General features: G+C 45.4%; 1 protein-coding gene across 2 annotated transcripts in view; it reads left to right on the top strand.

Moving 5' to 3' along the window:
* agps (alkylglycerone phosphate synthase) overlaps positions 1 to 20,840 on the top strand; it is a 218,479-nt gene extending 197,639 nt beyond the window's left edge. For both annotated transcript variants that reach the window (XM_072477056.1, XM_072477065.1), the window contains exon 20: positions 18,544 to 20,840. In XM_072477056.1, coding sequence (XP_072333157.1) covers positions 18,544 to 18,665 — 122 coding nt within the window. In that variant the 3' untranslated portion in view covers positions 18,666 to 20,840. The remainder of the gene's footprint in view (positions 1 to 18,543) is intronic.
* The last annotated feature ends 3,301 nt before the right edge of the window (positions 20,841 to 24,141 follow it).

The following is a 24,141-nucleotide window of genomic DNA, read 5'->3' on the forward strand; positions in this document are numbered from 1 at the left end:
TCTTCTGCCCTGTAGGGATTCCATGTTGGGTAAATCTCAACTAAAATCAAGATGATAGATACCAAAATAAAAGGATAATATTTGAGATGTTAGTTAAGCTAAAAGATGACAAAAGTGCTGAGACCTGATTGGATGCATCCAAGGGTCCTGAGAGAAATGAGGTAAGAAACAGCAGAGGCCATAGGAATTAGCTTTAAGTTCTGTTGAGAATAGACATGTGCCCGGGGGACTGGAGAGTTTCCAAAGAGGGTAATTACAGACCAGTTGGTTTAACATCTGTATTAGGGAAAATGTTGAAATCCTAGAATTTACAGTGCAGAAGGGAGGCCATTCGGCCCATCGAGTCTGCACTGGCTGTTGGAAAGAGCACCCTACTTAAGCCCACACCTCCACTCTATCCCCGTAACCCAGCAACCACACCTAACCTAAGGGCAATTTAGCATAGCCAATCCACCTAACATGCACATCTTTGGATTGTGGGAGGAAACCGGAGCACCCGGAGGAAACCCACGCACACACGGGGAGAACGTGCAGACTCCACACAGACAGTGACTCAAGCCGGGAATCTAACCTGGGACCCTGGAGCTGTGAAACAACTGTGCTAACCACTGTGCTACTGTGCCGCCCCTCTTCCAAAATGAAATAATGAATTATCTAAATGAAGGGGAAATCATTTTGAAGCAGCCAATGTTGATTTCAATAGATCCTATAAATTGTTTGAGCAGTTGGATGGTGTGGTTGGTAGTCGGGGGGGCGGGGGGAGGTTAAAATCAATTTCTCACAGTGGTGTTCCTCAGGTTTCTGTTCTGGGACTGAAAAGTTATACTTTCATGAGTTGGATGTGGTGCTAAAGGCAGTGGTGTCTGAATCTGCAGGCAACGCTAAAACAAAACTCAGGATCTGTGTAAGGGATATTGATGGAATGTGAAAAAATGGGCAAATGGAAGTCAACGTTAATAGGTGAAAAGTGGTACATTTTCGATCCTTTCAATTAAATCATGACTGATCTGCTTGTGGTCTCACTCTGCTTTCCTCTTTGTCCACCCCTAACCCTGGACACCCTTGTCTCTCAAACATCTGTCGAACTCTGCCTTGAAAAAATCCAGTCACTCAGTTTCCACTGCTTTCTGCAGAAGAGAATCCACATGCTAACAGCCCTCAGACAGTCAAATTCTCCTCATCTCTAGCTCAAAATGGAGACTTCTTGTGTCCCCCTGTAAACTATTCTCCCCAAAAAGTGGAAACATCCTCGCACTATCCACCCTATTAAGTACCCTGGGAACCATGTATGTTTCATTAAGATCACCACTCATTCTAAATTCCAACGGGTACAGTCCCAACTTGTTCAACCTTTCCTCATAAGTTAAGCCCTTCAGCTCTGGAATGAGTTGAGCGCGCCTTCTTTGAGCTGCTTCTAACACAGAAACCCCCACCAGAAATCCCCCCATTTCAAATAAGGAGACCAAAATTATACACCATATTCCAGTTATGGGGCTGGATTCTCCAGCGCCTGCTGCCGGTAGTGGAGTTCCGATGCAGCGGAGAATCCAGAGTTGGCAAAAAAAATGGCACCATTTCCATTGCGGTGATCTGGTCACCAGCTGGCGACTGCATCGAGGATTGCGCCCCGTGCCAGTGGGAGGATGCAAATGGGTCAAACTGTTAAATGGCTGGGCATCTGATTCTCAAAGCCTGCGTGAATCCTGGCCCAGAGCATTGGCAAGGTATTTCCCAACGTGACGTTGGCATAGGGTACCTCACGATGGGCCAAGGGGGTAATTCTTTTTAAGGAATTGCACCGCCAGGTTTATCGGACACATCCCCTTCCTCACCACAATGCAAATCCTGCCCATCCCTCCCCCAAAGACACCCCACTAGAGCCCCTCATAAGAGAAACCACCCCCCTGAAGAGACACCCCCACCATTACAGATGTCCCCATTAGAAACACCCCATTACAAAATCCCACACCAGAACCCCCACCATTACAGAGGTCCCCACCAGAATCACCCCAATACAGAAGTCCCCAGCAGAACCTCTTTTCCCACCCCCCCCAATAAAGAAGTCCCCGTAGAACCCCCCTAATAAAGAGGCCCCACCAGGACCCCCCCATTTCAGAGGCCCTCACCAAAAACCCCCATTTCAGAGGCCCCCACCAGACTCCCATTACAGAGCCCCCCCACCAGAAACCCTCCCCATTACAGAGGCCCCCACCAGAACCCCTCCCATTACAGAGGCCCCCAACAGAACCTCCCCATTACAGAGGCCCCCACCAGAACCTCCCCATTACAGAGGCCCCCACCAGAACCTCCCCATTACAGAGGCCCCCACCAGAACCTCCCCATTACAGAGGCCCCCACCAGAACCTCCCCATTACAGAGGCCCCCAACAGAACCCCCCCCCCCCCCATTACAGAGGCCCCCGACCACCAGAAGTCTCCCCATTACACCCACCAGAACCCCCTCCCCCTTGCTGAGACCCCCTAACATAAACCCCCACCAGAGAAATGTCCAATAAGACGGACCCTGCCTGGATGATCACATCAAAGGAAGTGCTTACTGCAGCGAACAAGAGGAAGTGAGAGCACTTTACAAAAACTGCCTTTGATGTGGTCCAAGCGCTGCCAATTATACCTAGATGTTTATAAACTTTGTGGTTAGTTTCGCAGCTGGCTACTTGATAACCACTCCAGCGTCAAGGAAAATGAGATTAAACAATCCAGATCGCTGACTGTCTGTAAACTGTCAATCACAGCCTAGTAAAATCAATTTCACATGGATGTGAATGAAAGGAGGTTTCAACCCAGCTGATGTGTTTTTCCCTTTCTAGGAAGTTACAGGTGTTGCTTTCTCTACCTGAGCCAGCTGGTGTATGGACTGTCTGGACGGCATTCTAGCTTCCAGGAAGGGGTCTCTGCAATGGGGAGCTCCAGGCAGTGCTCTCTGAATTGGGGAGGCTTCCCAGCAGGGGTTTCTGTAACGGGGGGTTTCCTGGTGTGGGATCTCTTATGGGGGAAGGGGGGGGTCTCTGATGGGGATGGTCGGGTCACCCTTGTGCTGTGCAGAGTGGGGGGTGACCCAGAAAATCCAGTGGTGGGGATGGCAAAATTATTTTGCGGCGGGATGGGGACCCTGCCGCCGCCTGCTCAAAATGACGGCCGATAGCGGGATTCGCGAGGGAATCCCTCGCAATCCCCGCTGTGCATAAATTTGCGTGTCAAGGGATTTCACTCTGGTTTCCATTCTGAGTTCCAACACAAATCATAGGTGATTCATCTTCAGCGGGAGAACATAGTCTCCCAAATGGAGAATTCTGGCCCTGGTTTCACCAATGCCCTGTTCAGCTGCAGTAAAACTTTTATATTCCATTCCCATTGCAATAAACAATGACATTCCATTTGCCTTCTGTTGTGCTGGACTTCTTTTAACTAACCATAGGAGACCCAAGAACAGGTTATAATAGTTTGTTTATGACTTGATCATGGAGGAAACCTCTGGAGGAGCACCCTGCTCTAATACAGCTCTCACAGTTCTATCACAGCAATCACAGGAAGAGCATTCTAATATAACTCCCACCTAGATACTGACTACTATACAGTTCGTCAGTACACAGAACAGTGAGATAAAATTCCAATCTTGCCTACGTAGGTTTATTATTAAACCTTCACCAAAAAGCTTGTTTGTAATCTTCTATCTTCCAACTGTCTTCTTAAAAAAAAAAAAATAGCCTTGCTGGCGGATTCTGTTGATATTAGGACCTTGAGAGAGAGCACTTGACAAGCATACAATTTTACTCTAATGCAGGGCTGTTGATCTATCCCTCTTTTACTAAATCTATTAACTCACTCTTACACCTTCCTAATCAATTGTTGTACCTACGATTGGAGGAAGGTATAGGGGAGATGTCAGAGGTCGGTTCTTTACACCGAGAGTGGTGGGTGCACTGCCAGCAGAGGTGGTGGAGTCAGAGTCATTAGGGACATTTAAGCGACTCTTGGACAGGCACATGGACAGCAGTAAATTGAAGGGGTGTAGGTTAGGTTGATCTTCGATTAGGATAAATGGTTGGCACAACATCCTGGGTTGAAGGGCCTATACCAACCGTGTAATGCCCAAATTGGGATTATAGAACATAGAACAGTACAGCACAGTACAGGCCTGCTCCAAAGCCCCCGTTACTCTAATGTACCTGCCTCCTTGACCCATCAGTTTCTCCATCTGAAACCTCGCTCTCTCACCCACCGATATTGCCACCATTCCGCCCTGCTATCGAAGCCTGAATGGAACACCTTACTCACCCAGCCCTTACCTGGTCCTACACCCTCAAGTGAGTCTCCTGTAACAGCACCACATTGGCACTCCAGCTCTTCGAAGGCAAGAAGACTCTTACTCGCTTCACTGGTCCGCCCAACCCCCGCACCTTCCACGTTATCATTTGGAATGGGGGTCTCTCAATCCCTCCCGATGCTCGAAATGCTTGGCGAACTGCTGCTCAAATTCCACCGCCAACACCTCAGCCAGCTTATCCGCCGTAATGGGCGCAGCCCCACCCGGCGAGCTCCCATCATCTTTCCACCAACAGAATGCCACACCGAACACAAGCTCTCAGATGGACTACCGCTTGCTTCTTTTCATCGTGTATTTTTTTGTTGGGGCTTCGACATCCTTTAGTGACTAGAAATCAATCATATGAAATTAGGGTGACGGAATTTTTGTACTTCTCGCAAGTCCATCGGGTGTACTCCTGGATTGTTTTGATTCATTTCTTTGACCTGGACAAGGCACTGTTGGCAGGGATGATTGGATCGGAGTATTCGCCAATCGTGGTCTGACCATGTGCTGCATTGGGTGGCTTTGCGGGTGGCAAGGGGGAGTCCTCCGCAACCACAGTGGAGTTTGGATGTAGGGTTGTTGGCGGATAAGGAGGTTTGCAAAAATATAGGAGTGGCTATCTGGAACTATGTGGAGCAGAATAAGACAGGGGAGGTTTCCGCCTCCACGTTGTGGGAGGCAATGAAGATGGTAGTAAAGGGGCAGTTTATCTAGCTCCAGGTGCAGAAAGAGAGGGAGGAGTGGGCTGAGAGGTTGTGGTTGGTGGAGGCCATTCTGAGAGTTGAGCAGAGGTACTCAATGGCGCCTGAGGAGGAGCTGTTGAAGGAGAGACAGAAGCTCCAGATGGAGTTTGGACTTGTGTCCACAGGAAAAGCAGTGGGGCAACTGCTCAGGGCCAGGGGGGGGTAATATGAATATGGGGAGAAACACAAGCATCCTGTTGGCTATCAGCTGAGGAGGCATGCGGCGGCGTCGAGAGAAATTTGGAGGATAAGAGATGACGGAGGTATTGTGGTAACTGGACTGAAGGAGGTGAATGGGGTATTTGAGGCTTTTTACCTGAAATTGTATACCTGGGAGCCTCCGGTGGGGGATGAGGGTATGAGGTGGTTTTTGGATGGAGTTCTCAAGGGTGCTGAAGGTGCAGGGACTGGGGGAGGTAATGGATTCTGTGGGGTCGATGCAGATGGGGAAGGCCTCGGGTCCGGAAGGGGTACCAGCCAAATTCTAAAAGAAGTTTGGGTCAGAGCTGGGCCCCTGTCAATAAAGATGTATAATGAGTCGATGAAGAGGGCAGAGCTCCACCCACTCTGTCTCAGGCCTTGACATCGCTCATTTTAAAGAAGGGCAAGGACCCGGAGCAGTGTGGGTCGTACCATCCGATTTCGCTGTTGAATGTAGATACAAAGGTACTGGAGACGCAGATAGAGGATTGTGTGCTGAGGGTGATAGGTGAGGACCAGACGGGATTTCTGAAAGGGCGGCAGCTGTTGATAAATGTCTGGTGGTTACTGACTGTAATTATGATGTCCTTGGAGGATTTGATTTGATTTATTGTCATGTGTACCAAGTTACAGTGAAAAATATTGTTCTGCGTACAGCCCAGACAGATCGTTCCATACATGAAAAAAACATGGGACATACATAAATACACAATGTAAATACATAGACTCGGGCATCGTGTGAAGCATATGGAGTGTCGTACTACTCAGTAGAGATGATGTGTGAAGAGATCAGTTCAGTCCATAAGAGGGTCATTCCGGAGTCTGGTAACAGCGAGGAAGAAGCTGTTTTTGAACCCGTTAGTGCGTGTTCTCAGACTTTTGTATCTCCTGCCCGATGGGAGAGGTTGGAAGAGAGAATAACTTGGGTGGGCAGTGTCTTTAATTATGCTGCCCGCTTTCCCAAGGCAGAGGGAGGTGTAGACAGAGTCAATGGATGGGAGGCAGTTTCGCATGATGGACTGGGCTGTGTTCACAACTTTGTGTAATTTCTTACCAAGAGGTTGAAGTGTTGTGGCGATGGATGTCGAGAAAACATTCGATCGGGCTGAGTGGGCCTACATATTCGAGGTGCTGGGACGGTTTGGACAGGGATTCGTAGACTGGGTTTGGCTGTTGTATAAAGCGCCTAAGGCGAGTGTTTGGACAAACCAGGTCAGCTCAGAGTATGTTGGGTTGCACCAGCGTACGAGGCAGAGGTGTCTGCTCCCCACTGCTCCTTGTCTTCACAATTGTGCCGATGGCGCTTAGGGTCTTGAGGCGGTGGAGGATTATTGAGCGGCGGGGGGGCGGCTGCTTTGTACGCAGATGATCTCCTGCTGTATATTTCAGACCCGGTCGAGAGCTTCAACAGGATCATGGGGATTTTTGGGGGGTCTAGTCTCTTTTCAGGATATAAGGCCAATATGGGGAAAAGTGAGATATTCCCAATTAAGGCCCGGGGACAGGGGGAGGAGTTTGGGGAGGCTTCCGCTTCGGCTGGTAGGAGCAGCTTTTTGTTACCTTGGGATACAAGTGGCGCAGAGTTGGCCCAACTGCATGAGTTGAATTTGTCGAGGTTTGTGGAGGGAATGAAGGCAGACTTTAAGAGGTGGGATCTGCTGCCATTGTCAGCTCCAGATGGTAAACATGATGGTGTTGCCGAAGATTTTGGTTGTATTTCAGAACCTCCCGATCTTTGTGCCCAAGTCCTTTTTTTGGAAGGTTAATGGGATGATTTTGAGGTTTGTGTGGGAGGGTAAGGCTCTGCTGGTGAGGAAGGTATTCTTGGAGAGGGATTGAAGGTCAGTGATGTGGGGGGGCGGTGGGGGGGAATTGAGGTGGCCTCAAGTGAAGGAACCAGTTTGAGAGCACTATTGCTGGTGCGCCTTCCGTTCCCGCTGGTCAAATACTCCATGAGCCTGCCAGGGGTATTAGTGTTGAGGTTGTTGAACCAGTGCCGGCAGCATTTTAGAATGGAAGTAAATTCCGATTTATAGCAATCATAGGTTTGCCTCGATGAGGTTCCGGGGGTGGCGGCAGATGAGGATAGAATACTTTCGGAAATTATTGTTGGAGGGAAGTTTGCAGACCTGGAGGGGCTGGAGGGGACATATCAGTTTCTGAAGGGGAATGGGTTCAGGTATCTGCAAATAAGGGACTTGATGAGGAAGGACGTGACCTTGCTTCTGGTGCTGCCACACATGATGCTGCAGGACAAACTCCTGTCTAAGGAGGAAATAGGAGAGTGCAAGGTCTCTGATATATATGGGGAGCTGTTGAAGAGAGAAAGTGTCCCGGTGGAGGAGGTTAGGCGTACGTGGGAGGAGGAGCTTGGTCGGGTGCTGGGGGCTGGAGTATGGAGTGAGGCTTTGTGGTGGGTTAATGCGTCCTCGTCATTTACAAGACTAAGTATCATCCAGTTTAAAGTGGTACACAGGACCCACATAACGGATTTGCAGATGTAATGTTGAAGGTTTTGGGGGCAAAGAGTCTGGTGGTGGCAATATTTGGCGTGTTGGAGGATCCGGGAGTGCCGGTGGGGAGAGGCCGATATGTTGGCCTATGCGTTGTTGATAGCCCGAAGACAGATTTTGTTGGGCTGGTGGGACTCAAAGCCACTTAGTACAGGGGTGTGGATGAGTGATTTGGCAGAGTTCATACACTTAGAGAAAATCCAGTTTGCCGTCAGAGGTGCAGAGGAGGATTCACCTAAGGGTGGAAGCTGTTCATTGACTTCTTTATTGAGACATCAGCGCGGGGGGGGGTCATTTTCAGTTTGGGCTGGTGGTCTGGGTTAAAAGTTTAAAAAAGGGGGTGGGTGGTGCCAGGGTGCCAGCAGGTAGAGTGGTGGTGGGGGAGGGGGGAGTGTCAGGATGTTGAGGCTATGGCCGTGGTTGGTTTTTGTTTTTCTTCTTTGCTATGTATGTATTTGAAAATGCCTCCAATAAAATATTTTTCAAAAAAAAATAATGGATTCGAACAATCTCCCTGCAACAAATGTTCTGCTAACTGGCCTTTCGTTTACTGTTTTTGGAAGTACTTCCTGGAGGAAAGCTGTGAGATTTGGGGTTTCGGATTCATGAGATATTACAAGTAGCATCTCAATTGCATAAGGCCAGAAATAAACCTCATGGAATTCAGGACTTTATGGCAAAATATACATCAAGATGCAATTGTGAGCCGATATAACACCTCAGCAAGATTGTAGTGAAGTAACATGCACAGATCAATATGAAAATCAGAGGCAATTGAACTGGAGTAGTGCAGATTTATTAGGATGCTGGTATGAAGAAATAAAAATACAAAGAAAACCTGATTAATTGGTACTGTTCCCATTGGGACAGAGGACGTAGAAAAGTGATTGGTTTGAGGTTTTTAAAATTATGAAGGAAATATACCAAACCAAAACAGTCTGTCACCAATGATTGACGAATCTTGAACTATCTATAAGATGAAATGCAAAGATTTAGAATGAGATTCAAGCAGAGACATTGTCAATATTTCAGAATAAGTTAGGTAGGTAGTTGAAGTGGAAATGAAGGGGTGTCATTTCCCGTGGCCCATAGAAAGCCTCCTATCGGGCTGCATCACAGCCTGGTATGGCAACTGCTTGGCCCAGGACCGCAAGAAACTTCAGAGAGTCGTGAACACCGCCCAGTCCATCACACGAACCTGCCTCCCATCCATTGACTGCATCTACACCTCCCGCTGCCTGGGGAAAGCGGGCAGTATAATCAAAGATCCCTCCCACCCGGCTTACTCACTCTTCCAACTTCTTCCATCGGGCAGGAGATACAGAAGTCTGAGAACACGCATGAACAGACTCAAACAGCTTCTTCCCCACTGTCACCAGACTCCTAAATGACCCTCTTATGGACTGACTTCATTAACACTACACCCTGTATGCTTCATCCGATGTCAGTGCTTATGTAGTTAAATTGTATATGTTGTGTTGCCCTATTATGTATTTTCTTTATATTCCCTTTTCTCATGTACTTAATGATCTGTTGAGCTGCTCGCAGAAAAATACTTTTCACTGTACCTCGGTACACGTGACAATAAACAAATCCAATCCAATCCCAGTAGTTAGCATTGCTGCCTCACAGTGCCAGAGACCCTTGTTCGATTCTGGCCTTGGGCGGCTGACTGTGTGGAGTTTGCACATTCTCCCCGTGTCTGTGTGGGTTTCCTCTGGGTGCTCCCGTTTCCTCCCACTATCCAAAGATGTGCATGTGAGGTGGATTAGCCACACTAAATTGCCCCTTAGTCTCCAAAGATTAACTGGGGTTACAGGGATAGGATGGGGTAGTGGGCCTATGTAGGATGCTCTTTCAGAGGGTCGGCACAGACTCGATGCAGCATCTCCTTCTGCACTGTAGTGATGCTACAATTCTATGAAGGGATATGAGATTAGGACAGTGTTATGGGACTGGGAATACTGCTCAAGTGGATCATAAATAAACACTATTAGCCTATTTCAGTGTTGTAATATCTATGTGATGCACTGTTGGTCACCTGTGTCATTGCACTTGGGATGTTTCGACCAAGTACAGTATTCAGGTCAGAGTCTTTGAGGGTGGGGTTAATTGGATAATGGGGAGGGAGAGGGGGAAAATAATGGGTGGAAGGGATTGTGAATAGACAAGAAAGGGTGTGCAGTTGGATTCAGCAGAAAGAGGGGACATGGGACATCGACTGGATGCTAGCAGTCTCGATGAGAAAAGTTGCTTCAGGAAACCAGAAATATTAGTTAGCTTTTGATGAATTTTCCTGTTTGCTTGATATTAAGTGATTGCAAGTGAGTTTGGTTGCTAAAATTGATGTATTTAGCGCGCATCTCTAAAAATAACTTCTCTGGCCATCCCATCAGCTCGGATGTTTTCCTATGAACCATTGTAAGCATCCTTCTCTTCCTTATCCAAATTCTGCCCCTCAGTAACATCATTGGCTGTCAATACTGTCATAATATCCACTCATGTATATAATGGAGTGCAGACAGGCAGTGATTGACACACAGGATGACCAGTAAGCACACAGCACAGTGCAGCCAATCACCAGACAGGACACTACCACTATAAAGCCAGAGGGCACTAGGTTTCCCGCTCTCTCTGGACCCAGCCACTGAGACAGTCAGAGTCCACGAGCTAGCACAGTGCAAACACCATGCGGTAGCTAGTGAGTCTGGTCAGGCTAGTACAAGGTCTCCAGTCAGTTCAGTATAGTGTCGACCCACAGCTGAATATGTATATCAGTTCTATCGTTGAATAAAACCGTGTTGGATCTTCTCCAGTGTTAGACGTTTGTTTCTAGCTTCCCTGCATCGAGTGCAGTCCACATCGAACCTACCTGCCTAACTCATCATGGTACCAGAGTGATACTGATCTTAACGGACCTACCTCGAGTGAATCAGCATTGACCAGTAAGCAGCCACCCGGTGAAATGGAAAACATCCAGCCTCCTCCGCAGCTCCGCATCTCCGGCAACCTCGGCGCCAATTGGAAAATCTTCAAACAAAAGTTCCTCTTGTACATCGAGGCTCCGACCTCGAAGCAGCGTTGGATGCCAGGAAGATCGCGCTATTTCTCTCCACCGCGGGGAACCACACCATCCACATCTACAACTCTCTTACGTTCGCTGACGGCGAAGACAAAACAAAATTCAAAACAGTCCTGCTGAAGTTTGACAGCCACTGCGACATTGAGGTGAATGAGAGCTTTGAACGGTACATTTTCCAGCAGAGGCTTCAGGGTAAGGATGAACCTTTTCAGTCCTTCGTGACCCATCTCCGCATCCTAGCGCAGTCATGTAACTATGACTCGACGGCTGATTCCATGATCCGGGATCAGATCGTTTTCGGGGTCCACTCTGACTCTCTTCGGCAGCAGCTCCTGAAAGTCAAACAGTTGACCCCCTCTGTCGTTATCGAAACGTGCATTGTCCATGAGCATGCTAAGAATCGTTACTCCCACATCAGGGCGGCAGAAACTGCTAAGCTGGCCTCCCTCGAGGCGGAACGGGTGCAGGCCATTGCACAAATGCAGGGCCTGAGCATCGAGGAGAGTGGCCGTTTCGCGCGCATTTCCTGGGTCCCTGCGCACGCGCGCCACGACCGAGTGGACGACGAGCCCGACAACCCGACTGCGCAGGTGTGTACGTCGACCGACCGCACTGCGCATGCGCGATGGCGCATGGAACGTGCTGACGTCGGCGTCATGATGTGTCCGAACTGTGGCTCCGTCCATTTAAAGCGGCAATGTCCGTCAAAAGAACGCCAGTGTCTACAGTGTGGCAAGCTTGGCCACTACGCAGCCCTTTGCAGATCTGCTCCACTGCTCAGCAGCCAGCGATCCCAGCTGCGGCGCAGAGGTCTCCGCTCAATACAACAAGGCATGCCAGATTCCTATCCCGACAGCCCAACAGACCCTGATGCTGAGTGCCTCAAGTCCCCATACCGGGTGAGCATCATAACTACACATGCGCTGCCTTCCACCACAACGGCGAAATGCCTCTCGATCCTCAGTGTGGATCCCGACGACGAGTGGTCTGCTGTCCTCACAGTTAACAAGGCTCGCATCCGATTTAAACTGGACACCGGCGCATCAGCGAACCTTATCTCAAAGTCCGACCTCAACACCATCCGCGCCAGACCAAGCATTCTTCCACCGGCCTGCCAGCTCCTTGACTACAATGGCAATGCCATAGCTGCCAGTGGCTCCTGTCAACTAGGGGTATCCAACAAAGCGATCAAGGCAACACTGCGGTTTGAAATCGTCGGGCCTGACAGAGCGTCCCTGCTCGGTGCTCGAGCCTGCAAGCTCCTGAACCTGGTTCAGCGAGTCCACACCATGTCATCATCACCGGCGACGGCCTCGCCTGATGGAAACTTGCAAGCCGACAGAGATGACATTATCACGCAGTACCACAGCGTATTCGATGGAATGGGAGTGCTCCCATACCGAAATAAAATCCTGCTCCAGCCGAACGCCACCCCTGTAATTCATGCACCACGCCGGGTGCTGGCACCCCTCAAGGAACGTCTGAAGAGCAATTACAGGACCTCCAAGACCAGGGCATCATATCGAAGGTCACAGAGCAAACAGACTGGGTCAGCCCCATGGTCTGCATAAAGAAGCTGTCAGGGGAGCTTCGCATTTGCATTGACCCTAAGGATCTAACCCGCAACATCATGCGGGAGCATTACCTGATACCAAAACGTGAAGAGTTGACCAGTGAGATGGCTCATGCCAAATTCTTTACTAAGCTGGACGCCTCCAAGGGTTTTTGGCAAATACAGCTGGACGCGTCCAGTCGCAAGCTGTGCACGTTCAACACCCCGTTCGGTCGCTACTGCTACAACTGGATGCCTTTTGGGATCATATCTGCCTCCGAAGTATTTCACCGCATCATGGAGCAGATAATGGAGGGCATCGAGGGGGTGCGAGTATACGTTGGCGACGTAATTATCTGATCCTCTACGCTCCAGGAACACATGGGCCAACTCCATGAGGGTCACCTTGGGGTCGAGAAATGCCGACGCAGAGCTCGGGGGGCGGTCTATTGGCCGGGCAACAGCCAGGACATTGCCGACACAGTCCTCAATTGTCCTACCTGTCAGAAGTTTCAGCCAGCTCAACCCAAAGAAACGTTGCAGCAGCACGAAATTGTGATCTCTCCGTGGTCCAAAGTCGGTGTAGACCTTTTCCATGCCAAGGGGCGTGACTACGTACTCCTGGTCGACTACTTCTCCAGTTACCCAGAAGTGGTGAAACTGTCCAACCTCATGTTGAAGGCGGTAACCAAAGCCTGCCAAGAAACGTTCGCCAGGCATGGGATTCCACTCACGGTAATGAGCGACAACGGTCCTTGCTTTTACAGCCAGGAATGGTCTGATTTTGCACAGTCCTACAACTTCTGTCATGTTACCTCCAGTCCCCACTACCCGCAGTCAAACGGGAAGGCCGAGAAAGGGGTCCATATTGTAAAGCGGTTGCGGTGCAAAGCTGAAGACTCAGGCTCCGACTTCAACCTGGCGATGCTGGCATACAGGGCAACCCCACTGTCCACTGGGTTATCTCCAGCGCAGATGCTCATGAATCGCACTCTGAGAACCACAGTTCCAGCCATCCATGTTCAAGACCTTGACCACCTCACAGTCTTACAGAAAATGCAGCAGTCACGGGCCCAACAGAAGGCCACATACGATGCTCATGCCATGGATCTACCCGAGCTGGCCCCAACTGATCAAGTTCGTGTCCAGTTGCCTGAGGGCGGCTGGTCAGCCACAGCTGTTGTGATCAAACAAGTGGCCCCAAGATCGTTCCTTGTCCGCATGGCTATTGGCTCCCTGCTATGGCGCAACAGACGGGCACTGCGAAAAGTTCCACGCCCGCTACCTGCAATGCTTCAACCGGACGTACCCTGCCACGAGGCCACCGATCTACCAGCAATCCTGCCGGCCCATGCGACGACTGCGATGGCAGCGATCCAGCCTACCCACGTGCAGGCGGCTCCTGATCCACCTCTGTGGCGATCAACAAGAATTCGTCACCCACCACAAAAACTGAATCTGTAGACTGGACTTTTGTACATTTTGTGACTTCATCGATTTAACCTCTGTAAATATTGTTTCTTTTGCCATGTACCTGCACTATCGACACCTATATACATTCATTTAGACACCTTTTGTATATAGTTAGGCATATATATATATATATATACGCACGCACATCTTAGTATTTATTTATCTAAAAAAAAGGGGGGGGAGATGTCATAATATCCACTCATGTATATAATGGAGTGCAGACAGGCAGTAATTGACACACAGGATGACCAGTAAGCACACAGCACAGTGCAGCCAATCACCAGACAGGACACTAACACTATAAAGCCAGAGGGCACTAGGTTTCCCGCTCTCTCGGGACCCAGCCACTGAGACAGTCAGAGTCCACGAGCTAGCGCAGTGCAAACACCATGCGGTAGCTAGTAAGTCTGGTCAGGCTACTAAAAGGTCTCCAGTCAGTTCAGTATAGTGTCGACCCACAGCTGAATATGTATATCAGTTCTATCGTTGAATAAAACGGTGTTGGATCTTCTCCGGTGTTAGACGTCTGTTTCTAGCTTCCCTGCATCGAGTCCAGTCCACATCGAACCTACCTGCGTGACAAATCAAGTACCAGCTCCTATATTTATGCTAATGGCTGTTCTACCTCTTCCGCCACTACCCTACAAGAACTTTCAAGCTTGTCTTATATCTTGGATGAGTAGCAATTTCTTACAGTTGAACATCCGTAAGATCCCTGCCATAATTTTTACTCCCTTGCCGTTAAATCCATTTCACTTCCAGTTCACTTCATTGCTAAATGAACCAAGAGACGTGAACCCAACTGTCCTCATTATTGCAAAGCTGAGCTTTATTTTCCTTTCCATCACTTAAGTTTATTTTCACCTCTACTTACTCTTTTCCATGCTTTGTCACCATGATATTCGAATGGCCTTTGCTAGTTTTTCACTCTTCTCCCTCCATATATTACTACTTGTCCAAGGCTCAGTCTTCTATGCCATATCTCGCACAAAGTTCCACTAACCCGTCCCTTCTCAGCATGTCACCATCATTCATTTTGTGCCTCTCAACATATTAAATTTTTATAAACTCATCCAATCCTTTCACGGCCTTGTTAAACTCGACTTCTGCAATCATCCCAACCATGTGGCACAGTGGTTAGCACTGCTGCTTCACAGTGCCAAGGATCCGGGTTCATTTCCAGCCTTGGGTGACTATCTGTGTGGAGCTTGCACTTTCTCCCATAGTCCAAAGAAGTGCAGGTTAGGTGGATTGGCCATGCTAAATTGCCCTTAGTGTCCAAAAGGTTAGATTGGGTTCCGGGGATAGTGTGGGGGTTCTTTCAGAGGGTCGGTGCCGATTCGATGGGCCAAATGGCCTGCTTCTGGCACTGTTGGAACTTTGTCTCCTCCCACATCCTTCTGTCTTCTGAATCTTTTGATTGTTTCTTCCCTCTTCTCACACCCAACCCCATTACTCTCATCACTATTTCCCATGTTAGTCACTGATGCTGTAAACTGATAAAGCTTTCTGATCCTCTTGCCCTCTCCCACCCGCTTTAAAACATTTAGTCCAAATGAAATGTTTTCAAACATCAATTCTTCTGAATTAAGGAGAATGCAGTTAATCAAAAGAACATCCGTACCATAGGCTGGATGCGTTGCATTGCAGCAATGAAACTGAATGATTGTTGAACTTGAGCGTGAATTTTCAGAGCACAAAAAGACAAATATTCACCATACAGCTGTATAAGGTGTAATAAATTATTCTGGAAGATGTACCATGCTGAATTTTCTTATTGTTATCCATTTCATTTACTGACCTTGAGGTCTTGCCCTTGTATACTCTATTGAGAATTTAATGTCATCTAAAAAATTGATTGTTTCTCTTGCACTGTCTCAACTGTAATTGTGATTAATAGTAGTTAGCTGGGGAAAGGCAGACTAGTTTGTCTGCTTGCAATTACTTTGTGATAAATGGAGTTCTTTTACTTGTCCATTGGTGCATTGAAGAAAACTGATGTAATCTAAGTTTGAAGACTGGAAGAATTACAAACTTCACTCATAAGATGTCTGTTGTACAGAAGTGAGTATTGTTGAAAGCTGGATTTACATAAGCACGATATGAAATCCCAATTCTTTCTGTGTCCAATGTTTTATTTGGGCATTTTTATGTAGGAAAAAGCAACAGCCATTTTGCATGCAGCTAATTTGGCAACTGCAAAGAATTGAATGCCTAATCTATTTTTTAGTAGTGGCACAGATACTGCAAGAACTCCATTCCCTTCTAGTAACCGTATGCAATCTTTAATGTACACTTGAATTAACTGCTGTCTCTTGGTTTTTCATGGATCATTTGAGTGATAGTACCTCCAGCAATGCAGAACTTAGCTACAGCATTGATGCATCATTGTAGATTCTGTGCTACTGTCCCATTGTGGAATTTGAACCACAGTACTTAGAAACAACATTAACAAAGGATCATTTTAGAATGTTGATTCTTAGCACTAAATGGGATTGATCAACAACTATTTAGTGTCTTCCATGTTCAATACGAATGCTGTGTGAAATTATATCCCGTTATCAGCCTGAAAACCCAAGTGCAAGTAGATAATGGGGTATTCTGTGCATTGAATAGTTGGCCTATCACACAAGTAAGAATGAATGAAGTATATTAACCAGGGAAGGAAACTGGAACTCTTTCTCAAAAACTAGAAACTGAATATGGGAAAGCAAGTTATTCCCATCTAGTTTTGGGTCGGTCGCTATCCTGAAATTGTGAAAGTAATGCCTGTTTCCAAAAATGGCAGAGTAAGATCTGTGAGCTAAATGAGTCTTTAAATGGTCTTTGTTGCTGGTGTGTCAGAAAGAGCCATGACTTTCGTAGCAATAAATTTCATGCCTTGAACTCATTACTCGTACTTTAATGGACACTACTTTGGGTGGAAAGCGAAATCGATTCTTGATGGCCAGGCGCTCCTGCTGACTATTTAGCTTTCTATTCTCTAGTGTTTTATTTCATAGCACAAGATGCTGGGTTTTCCCTTGGATAGTTTTTCCCGAGGCAAAAAAAATCTAGGCCATCTAATGTCTTGACCTTTTAACATTGTTCACTGGGTTTGAAGTGTTGAAGTAAAAATTTATACATTGGCATATAATGTCGCAAATAATTCGTTTTTCTAGGAACTCTTGTTGATGTGGGGCTTTGTGCTTTCAAGTGCTCAATCATTTTATTAGTTTCTGGCCAATAGAGTCACTTCCGATTAACATTAGGATGTATTCATGAAATCTGTGCTCAACTAGGCTTGGTCATATTGAGCTAGAGTTTGTTCTTGTAACAATACAGTAGAAGCATCAGTTTCACTTATTATTTAGCCTCTATCTTCCTCAAGCACTGCTGCACCCCTGTCATCGCCACCCCCCCCCCCCCCCCACCCAGAATATTTACCAGATTGTAAACTTGCTTTTCTATTGTCTTTTGATTTACAGTGAAAAGTGGACATGACTTTGTTTATTAGAGGTGAAGGGGTAAAGACATTTTAAGCAAGATTGCAAATATGGCAGCCATGTGACCTGCAGGTTTTCAGCTCACTAGTCAAATGAATATTCAATTTACTATGATAAAAATATAAACTGAAGAAAAATGACAAGATGGATGTGCAAATTAACACTCTGACAAAGCTAATGATGCACTCCAAGTACCTTCTGCTTTTGGAGCTCTGAGCAGCTTCATTTTTTATGCAGGAATGTTTGTTTTCTGGCTGTTCAGACGTCAGTACAATTCCACATGGAGTTTCAGTTGTGCTGGAGGTGTGCAGTCAAGCACGTCTGTTGGTTTGTACACCCTGTATTGGCAATAATATGTTGCATCCTGTCAACTACTGTGTTATTTTTTGGACAATTACATTTGTAACTAGAGTAGCTATTTGGTGATATTTATGTCTGCACTTGAAAGTAACATAATGCTCGTAATCTTTTCAGCAGTGTGCAGAGCTGTCTCATCAATAGGTTTGTGCGGTGATGTTGCTAAGATCACCATTTATGAACTATTGTGCTGAATGAATGAATATAAACTGAACTTTTTTTTTAATGCTTACCTGATAGAAATGACTGTAGAGTGCACACCAGCTATTTCAGTTAAATATTTCTATTTCTATTAAATACAAGTACAAAATTGCACTAGTTTTTTTGAGGTCAAAATAATTCAGCTAAATTATACAGCCGAAGGGCACAGCATAGATTTGCACTCAGCTGTGCCAGTTACAAATCAGTAAGGAATACTGAAATAAACCCCAGTTTTGAATAGCTGGTAAATTTAAAAGCTGGTTAGACCAGCCCCAGAGACCAGAAAAATGCACCTTACTCAAAAACAATTAAAGACACTGTTTTACCAAGTGTTACTGTTTTCATTAAATGCTTCAGATCGTTACATCGTCTTGATGCTAATTCTCCATTTTGCACCGAGCTCGTGGGCTGTGCAGCATTGTACTCTTTTGGGGAGCACTGAGTTTAATGAGCTTGATAGTCCGTGGAGCTCAATAAATCATATGACACACTGCATTTCTCCTTTTCTAAATAAAATCATTTATCACACAGTATTTATTTGCCATGCTCAAAAGATTGATCTCTCAACATAAAGTGTGTACTCAACCATTTTGTGTCTTACTTCTAGTGGGTAAGTTACGAAAACGCTGGTTGAAGGAGAGTATCTCTGATGTCGGTGTTGGGATGCTGAAATCTGTTAAGCAGTATGTGGATCCCAACAATATTTTTGGAAACCAAAATCTTCTGTAAATCGGATGTGCTCAGCAGCTGAAGCTTGGATTCTTGGACAGTAAGCAAATCCCACCATCTTAAAGATGAAATCTCCAGACTATCAAAAAATAATTAACAACTTACACTTTGTAAACTTTGTAGTAGAATTTGTCAGCTAAAATTTCTTTAATATGGGACACAGAGCAAGTGTTTGCAGAAAAGATGTGAAACTTATTATGTTGCTTCTATGCCCTGTTACAATAAAACTGAGAATGTGTTTGACCAATGTATTCAGCAGCAAGCAGGACATGCAATTGTCAGTTTAAAAAAAGCACTAAATGCTTGGAAGTCACATAATTACCTTGTAATTTTTTTTAAAGGCATGGGTGATCAGCTCTGATTGTAATTTCTGCCTATTTACGTCCTTCAATAACTTTTGCACCAATCATATAGCCATACCTGCTTGTTATTGGTAACTTTTTTTTTGCATGTTAATTCAATTCTATAAGCAAATGTTACTTAATGTTAAACTATCAACTTTGTACAATGTTCTCTCTAAGTCAGTGACTTTTCTGTCAGCTTCCTACGGGGAAAATATCATTGTACAGAATGGATATACTGTATGCACCTCCTTTGTGAATTATGGGTTTTTGATTAAATTAAAATGTTGCAAATGTTAACTTCCAGGAAGGAGAAATATTCTTGATAGTGTCCTGGGGACTAAAGGATAACATTAATATTTACAAAATAGGGATAAATGGATAATGTTACTTGCATCATCCATGTAATTAAAGTATTTTTTTGAATTCTTTCAATACTGGATACTTTTTCAGTTGTCCTTGTATGAGCGTGTTCTATTTCAAGTTATGCTGAGCATTAAACGGGTTTCTATAAATCAAAATCCGAAATCACAACCACAAGACAATTTTTTAACTTGCATGGTGTTTTGGAAATTGTTACATTTAATATATAACATTATCGCGGTGTGTGATGACTCACTTTCCTATTTAAGACATCAATATTTTGCTTGAATGAAAATCAAGATTGGGTGTGTGATAACATTTAATTAGCAGTGTGCAGTGTTCTATATTACATTCTAAAATATGTTTACGGTTCTTCCAGAGGCTGTATCCATTTTACTAAGCATTCATTGTTAACTTGAGTTTCTGGCATTTCACTTGTGAAAGAACTAGCATAACTTTGATATTGGTGAACCATTGGCTGTGTAATCAATACTTTTAGCTCCCTCAAGTGGCTGTGTATATGGTGTGCCTTTTACCAGCAGTAATGCTTGGTGTACAGTTGAATATTAAGTTTACCCACTCCCTTCCTCATCTGACTCCAGCACTGATGCCTATTTTTCAGGCATAGATTAAAAAAAAAAGAAATAATACATTGTGAAAAATTCATACATCCGGTTTGCACATCATAAGTTATCCCATCTGTATCTTGAAGATTACAAATAATGTGCGGTTACTCTTGAGATGAAGCCGGAATAAACACAATTGGAGTGTCAGTCCGTGTCATTGTGAGTTAGATAATGAGCTGAGTATGGATATTCTCTGCCAGTTTGTTAGGAGAGTCAGAAGGGAACAATAACAGTGGACGGGAGAATTCTTGCCTTTTAGCTTTCTAAAGAGGCAGCCTAGGAACTAGCTGCATGTGCAACATTTTGGCTGCAGTTATGAGGTTAGAGAGCAAAGGGGGATGATAAATTGCAAATAATAGGAGACATGTGACGAAGAACCAGCTCAAAGGTTTTGGCTAAGTATCTCTTTTTATTTGTAATAATGTTTAGAAATAAATATTCATGTTTGTACCTTCCACCAATTTGCTAATTGTTTTTTTTTCTTCTGGAGGTAATTTATAAATACAGTATGCCAGAAACTCATTGTCTGTGGCTCCATTTGTAAACATTCTGTAGCTGAACATTGTTTTGTCAACCTAGTTTACAAAGTTTTCATATTCTCAACAAACGTGATGAGCAGTTTCCTGTCCTTAACTCTGTTGGCTCTTACATTGTTGTTGGCAAGATACTGATGTGATTTAATTTGGATTTTGTTTTAAATAAACTTGTAAGGAATTGCTCATCAAACATTTGAATTTCTTTAAACCATTTCAATGTTGGTACTTTGTTTCTAACTGTGCATTTGTGGGATGCCAAAACCATGCATTTAAAGCTGCGTTTAATGTAAATAAATAAAAAGAAAATCATGTGTTTGAAAATATCTCAACAAGAAATGCTAAAACAATTGTTGCAAGGATACATTTGTATCTGACCTCCATTTCTCACCATAATCTCTTAGTTTCTAACCTCTGCAATAGCTTGGGTAGCTGCATTTCAGTGGCCTTTACTTGAACTAGCCTTGGCCTGTGTCCGCTGTTTATATTTACATATGTCAACCTTTTCCCCCCTGCTCGCCCAGTCGCACTCATGGCCACCTTCAAAATTGTGTCATGACGTGTAGAAAGATTAAAAACAGCAGTGGGTTATTCAGCCTGCTATATCCCAGCTGATGTTACTACAGGACAATCAGGTCCCAGACTGGAACCCTGGCTCAATAGATTGTTATTTTGTTTTTTGTTTATAGATGTGGATGAACAGAGTCGCAAGACTGCCGATTAACTTTTAACAAAAGAATAAAACATTTACTAACCAAGAAAAGATTAACTACAATATACTACTCCTTCACCCCACCTATATTTTTAAAAGATGTAAATAGATTTGTAAGGATAAAACCAGTTTCTAAATCAATCTTATACTGTAATAGAATTTCTGCAGTGCAGAAGGAGGCCATTTGGCCCATTGAGTCTGCACCAAACCTCTGAAAGAGCATCCTAACCTAGGCCCAAACCCCCACCCTATCATTGTAACCCCTTGTAGGGCCAATTTAGCGTATCCAATCCACCTAACCTACACATCTTTGGACTGTGGGAGGAGACCGGAGCACCCAGAGGAAACCCATGCAGACACGAGGAGAACGTGCAAGCTCCACAGAGACAGTCACCCGAGGTCGGAATTTGACCCAACGTTCTCAGTAAGTACACAGTCCATGTAAACCAAGTGACAGGTGCCACACAAAGCAACTTCTGTGGATTTCTCATCAAATCCTCCCAGATAATATATAATCTTTATTATTGCCACAAGTAGGCTTACATTAACACTGCAGTGAAGTTACTGTGAAAAGCCCATAGTCGCCACATTACGGCGCCTGTTTGGGTACACAGAGGGAGAATTCAGAATGTCGAATTCACCGAACAGCATGTCTTTTGGGACTTGTGGGAGGAAACCGGAGCACCTGAAGGAAACCCATGCAGACACTGGGAGAACGTGCAGACTCCACACAAATAATGACCCAAGCGGGAATCAAACCTGGGGCCCTGGCGCGGTGAAGCTGACCACTGTGCTACCATGTTTGTATCACTGTGACCCAACTAGTCTCACTGGAACTCTGGCTTACTCGTGAATGTTTCCAAACTCCACCCTTGAAGAACTTGCTTGGAATCTTCCCCCAAGCAAAGCTTTCTCTCGAATGCCTTCACCAAGGATCGACCTCCAGGATTTCTATCTCTCCATTCAATTCCTCTGCCTTGAATTACCATGTGCATTCAAGCTTCCGCACAATCTCTCAGATACCCAGCCAAGCCAACAGAACGCTACTGCTTCACATGCTGCATTAAGATGTCACCAAACTTTGGATTTACCTCTGATTACTGGCTTCTCATCTAACTGACTTTAAATATGGTTCTTGCAGAACCCTAAACAGGAGCTTGTCAAATTGCCATTATCATAAACAGGAGCTTGTCAAACTTCTTGCTCTTGTTCCTTTTAACTTAACTGTCTTCCTGGGACATACTTTTGTCCACACTCCCTGTTTGGGACCTTCTGTTTTTTTGATGATATCTGCTCTCTGCATTTCCCTGTGTCTATTGGCTTGAAACTAAATCAAAAGAGTCCTAGAGTGGCGCCTGGTTGTAAAACAGAAGTCATTAACTCTTTGAAATACAACACAAAATTAAACTTAAAAGCTAACACCTACAAATACAAATAATTTACAACAACCTCTGCTTCCTGACTAGCCCTTCCAAGTCTTTACTGCCATTCAATTAGATCATGGCCAATATCATAGATTATCATAGAATTTACAGTGCAGAAGGAGGCCATTCAGCCCATCGAGTCTGCACCGGCTCTTGGAAAGAGCACCCTACCCAAGGTCAACACCTCCATCTTATCCCCATAACCCAGTAACCCCACCCAACACTAAGGGCAATTTTGGACACTAAGGGCAATTTATCATGGCCAATCCACCTAACCTGCACATCTTTGGACTGTGGGAGGAAACCGGAGCACCCGGAGGAAACCCACGCGCACACGGGGAGGATGTGCAGACTCCGCACAGACAGTGACCCAAGCCGGAATCGAACCTGGGACTCTGGAGCTGTGAAGCAATTGTGCTATCCACAATGCTACTGTGCTGGCCTCAAGACCTCCATATTTAATTTTTTTCACTCCAATCACTTATTTTCATTCTACTATGCAGTTTGCCACCCGTTTCTCGGTGCTGCAAAAGTAATTTTCCAACCTGATAAAGCTATTATTTCTCCAGCACTCTGCTCTGGTCCTCTACCTGCACTGATGCTGATATCTCCATCAATCTTCTCCACAAATCTTTCACATCAAACTTCAAAACATTTCTCTCCTAACCTTGTACAATGTCTTTTTTAAATCCTCGTGATCTTCTTGGTATAACTGCTACCCCACAACCTCAAATAACCAGGAAAGAAACTTGAGTGCTCTTTGTATTCATCTTATGTGTCATCTCTGGTTGGATTATCTCCAGTTATGTTATTACTCCCTCTCCCTGGCCAAAACTGCCCACTGCTCCAAAATCAAACACTACCACCAAGAAAGCACAACAGCACCTATACTTCCTCAGGAAACTAAGGAAATTCGGCATATCCACATTAACTCTTACCAACTTTTACAGATGCACCATAGAAAGCATCCTATCGGGCTGCATCACAGCCTGGTATGGCAACTGCTCGGCCCAAGACCGCAAGAAACTTCAGAGAGTCGTGAACACAGCCCAGTCATCACACAAACCTGCCTCCCATCCATTGACTCCATCTACACCTCCCACTGCCTGGGGAAAGCGGGCAGCATAATCAAAGACCCCTCCCACCCGGCTTACTCACTCTTCCAACTTCTTCCATCGGGCAGGAGAAACAAAAGTCTGAGAACACGCACGAACAGACTCAAAAAACCAGACTCTTAAATGACCCTCTTATGGACTGACCTTATTAACACTACACCCCTGTATGCTTCACCCAATGCCGGTGTTATCTAGTTACATTGTGTACCTTGTGTTGGCCTATTATGTATTTTCTTTTATTTCCTTTTCTTCCCATGTACTTAATGATCTGTTGAGCTGATCGCAGAAAAATACTTTTCACTATACCTCGGTACACGTGACAATAAACAAAATCCAAATCCAATCACAATAGTACAGCACAG

Source organism: Scyliorhinus torazame, chromosome 2, assembly GCF_047496885.1.
Source record: "Scyliorhinus torazame isolate Kashiwa2021f chromosome 2, sScyTor2.1, whole genome shotgun sequence".
Lineage (NCBI taxonomy): Eukaryota > Metazoa > Chordata > Chondrichthyes > Carcharhiniformes > Scyliorhinidae > Scyliorhinus > Scyliorhinus torazame.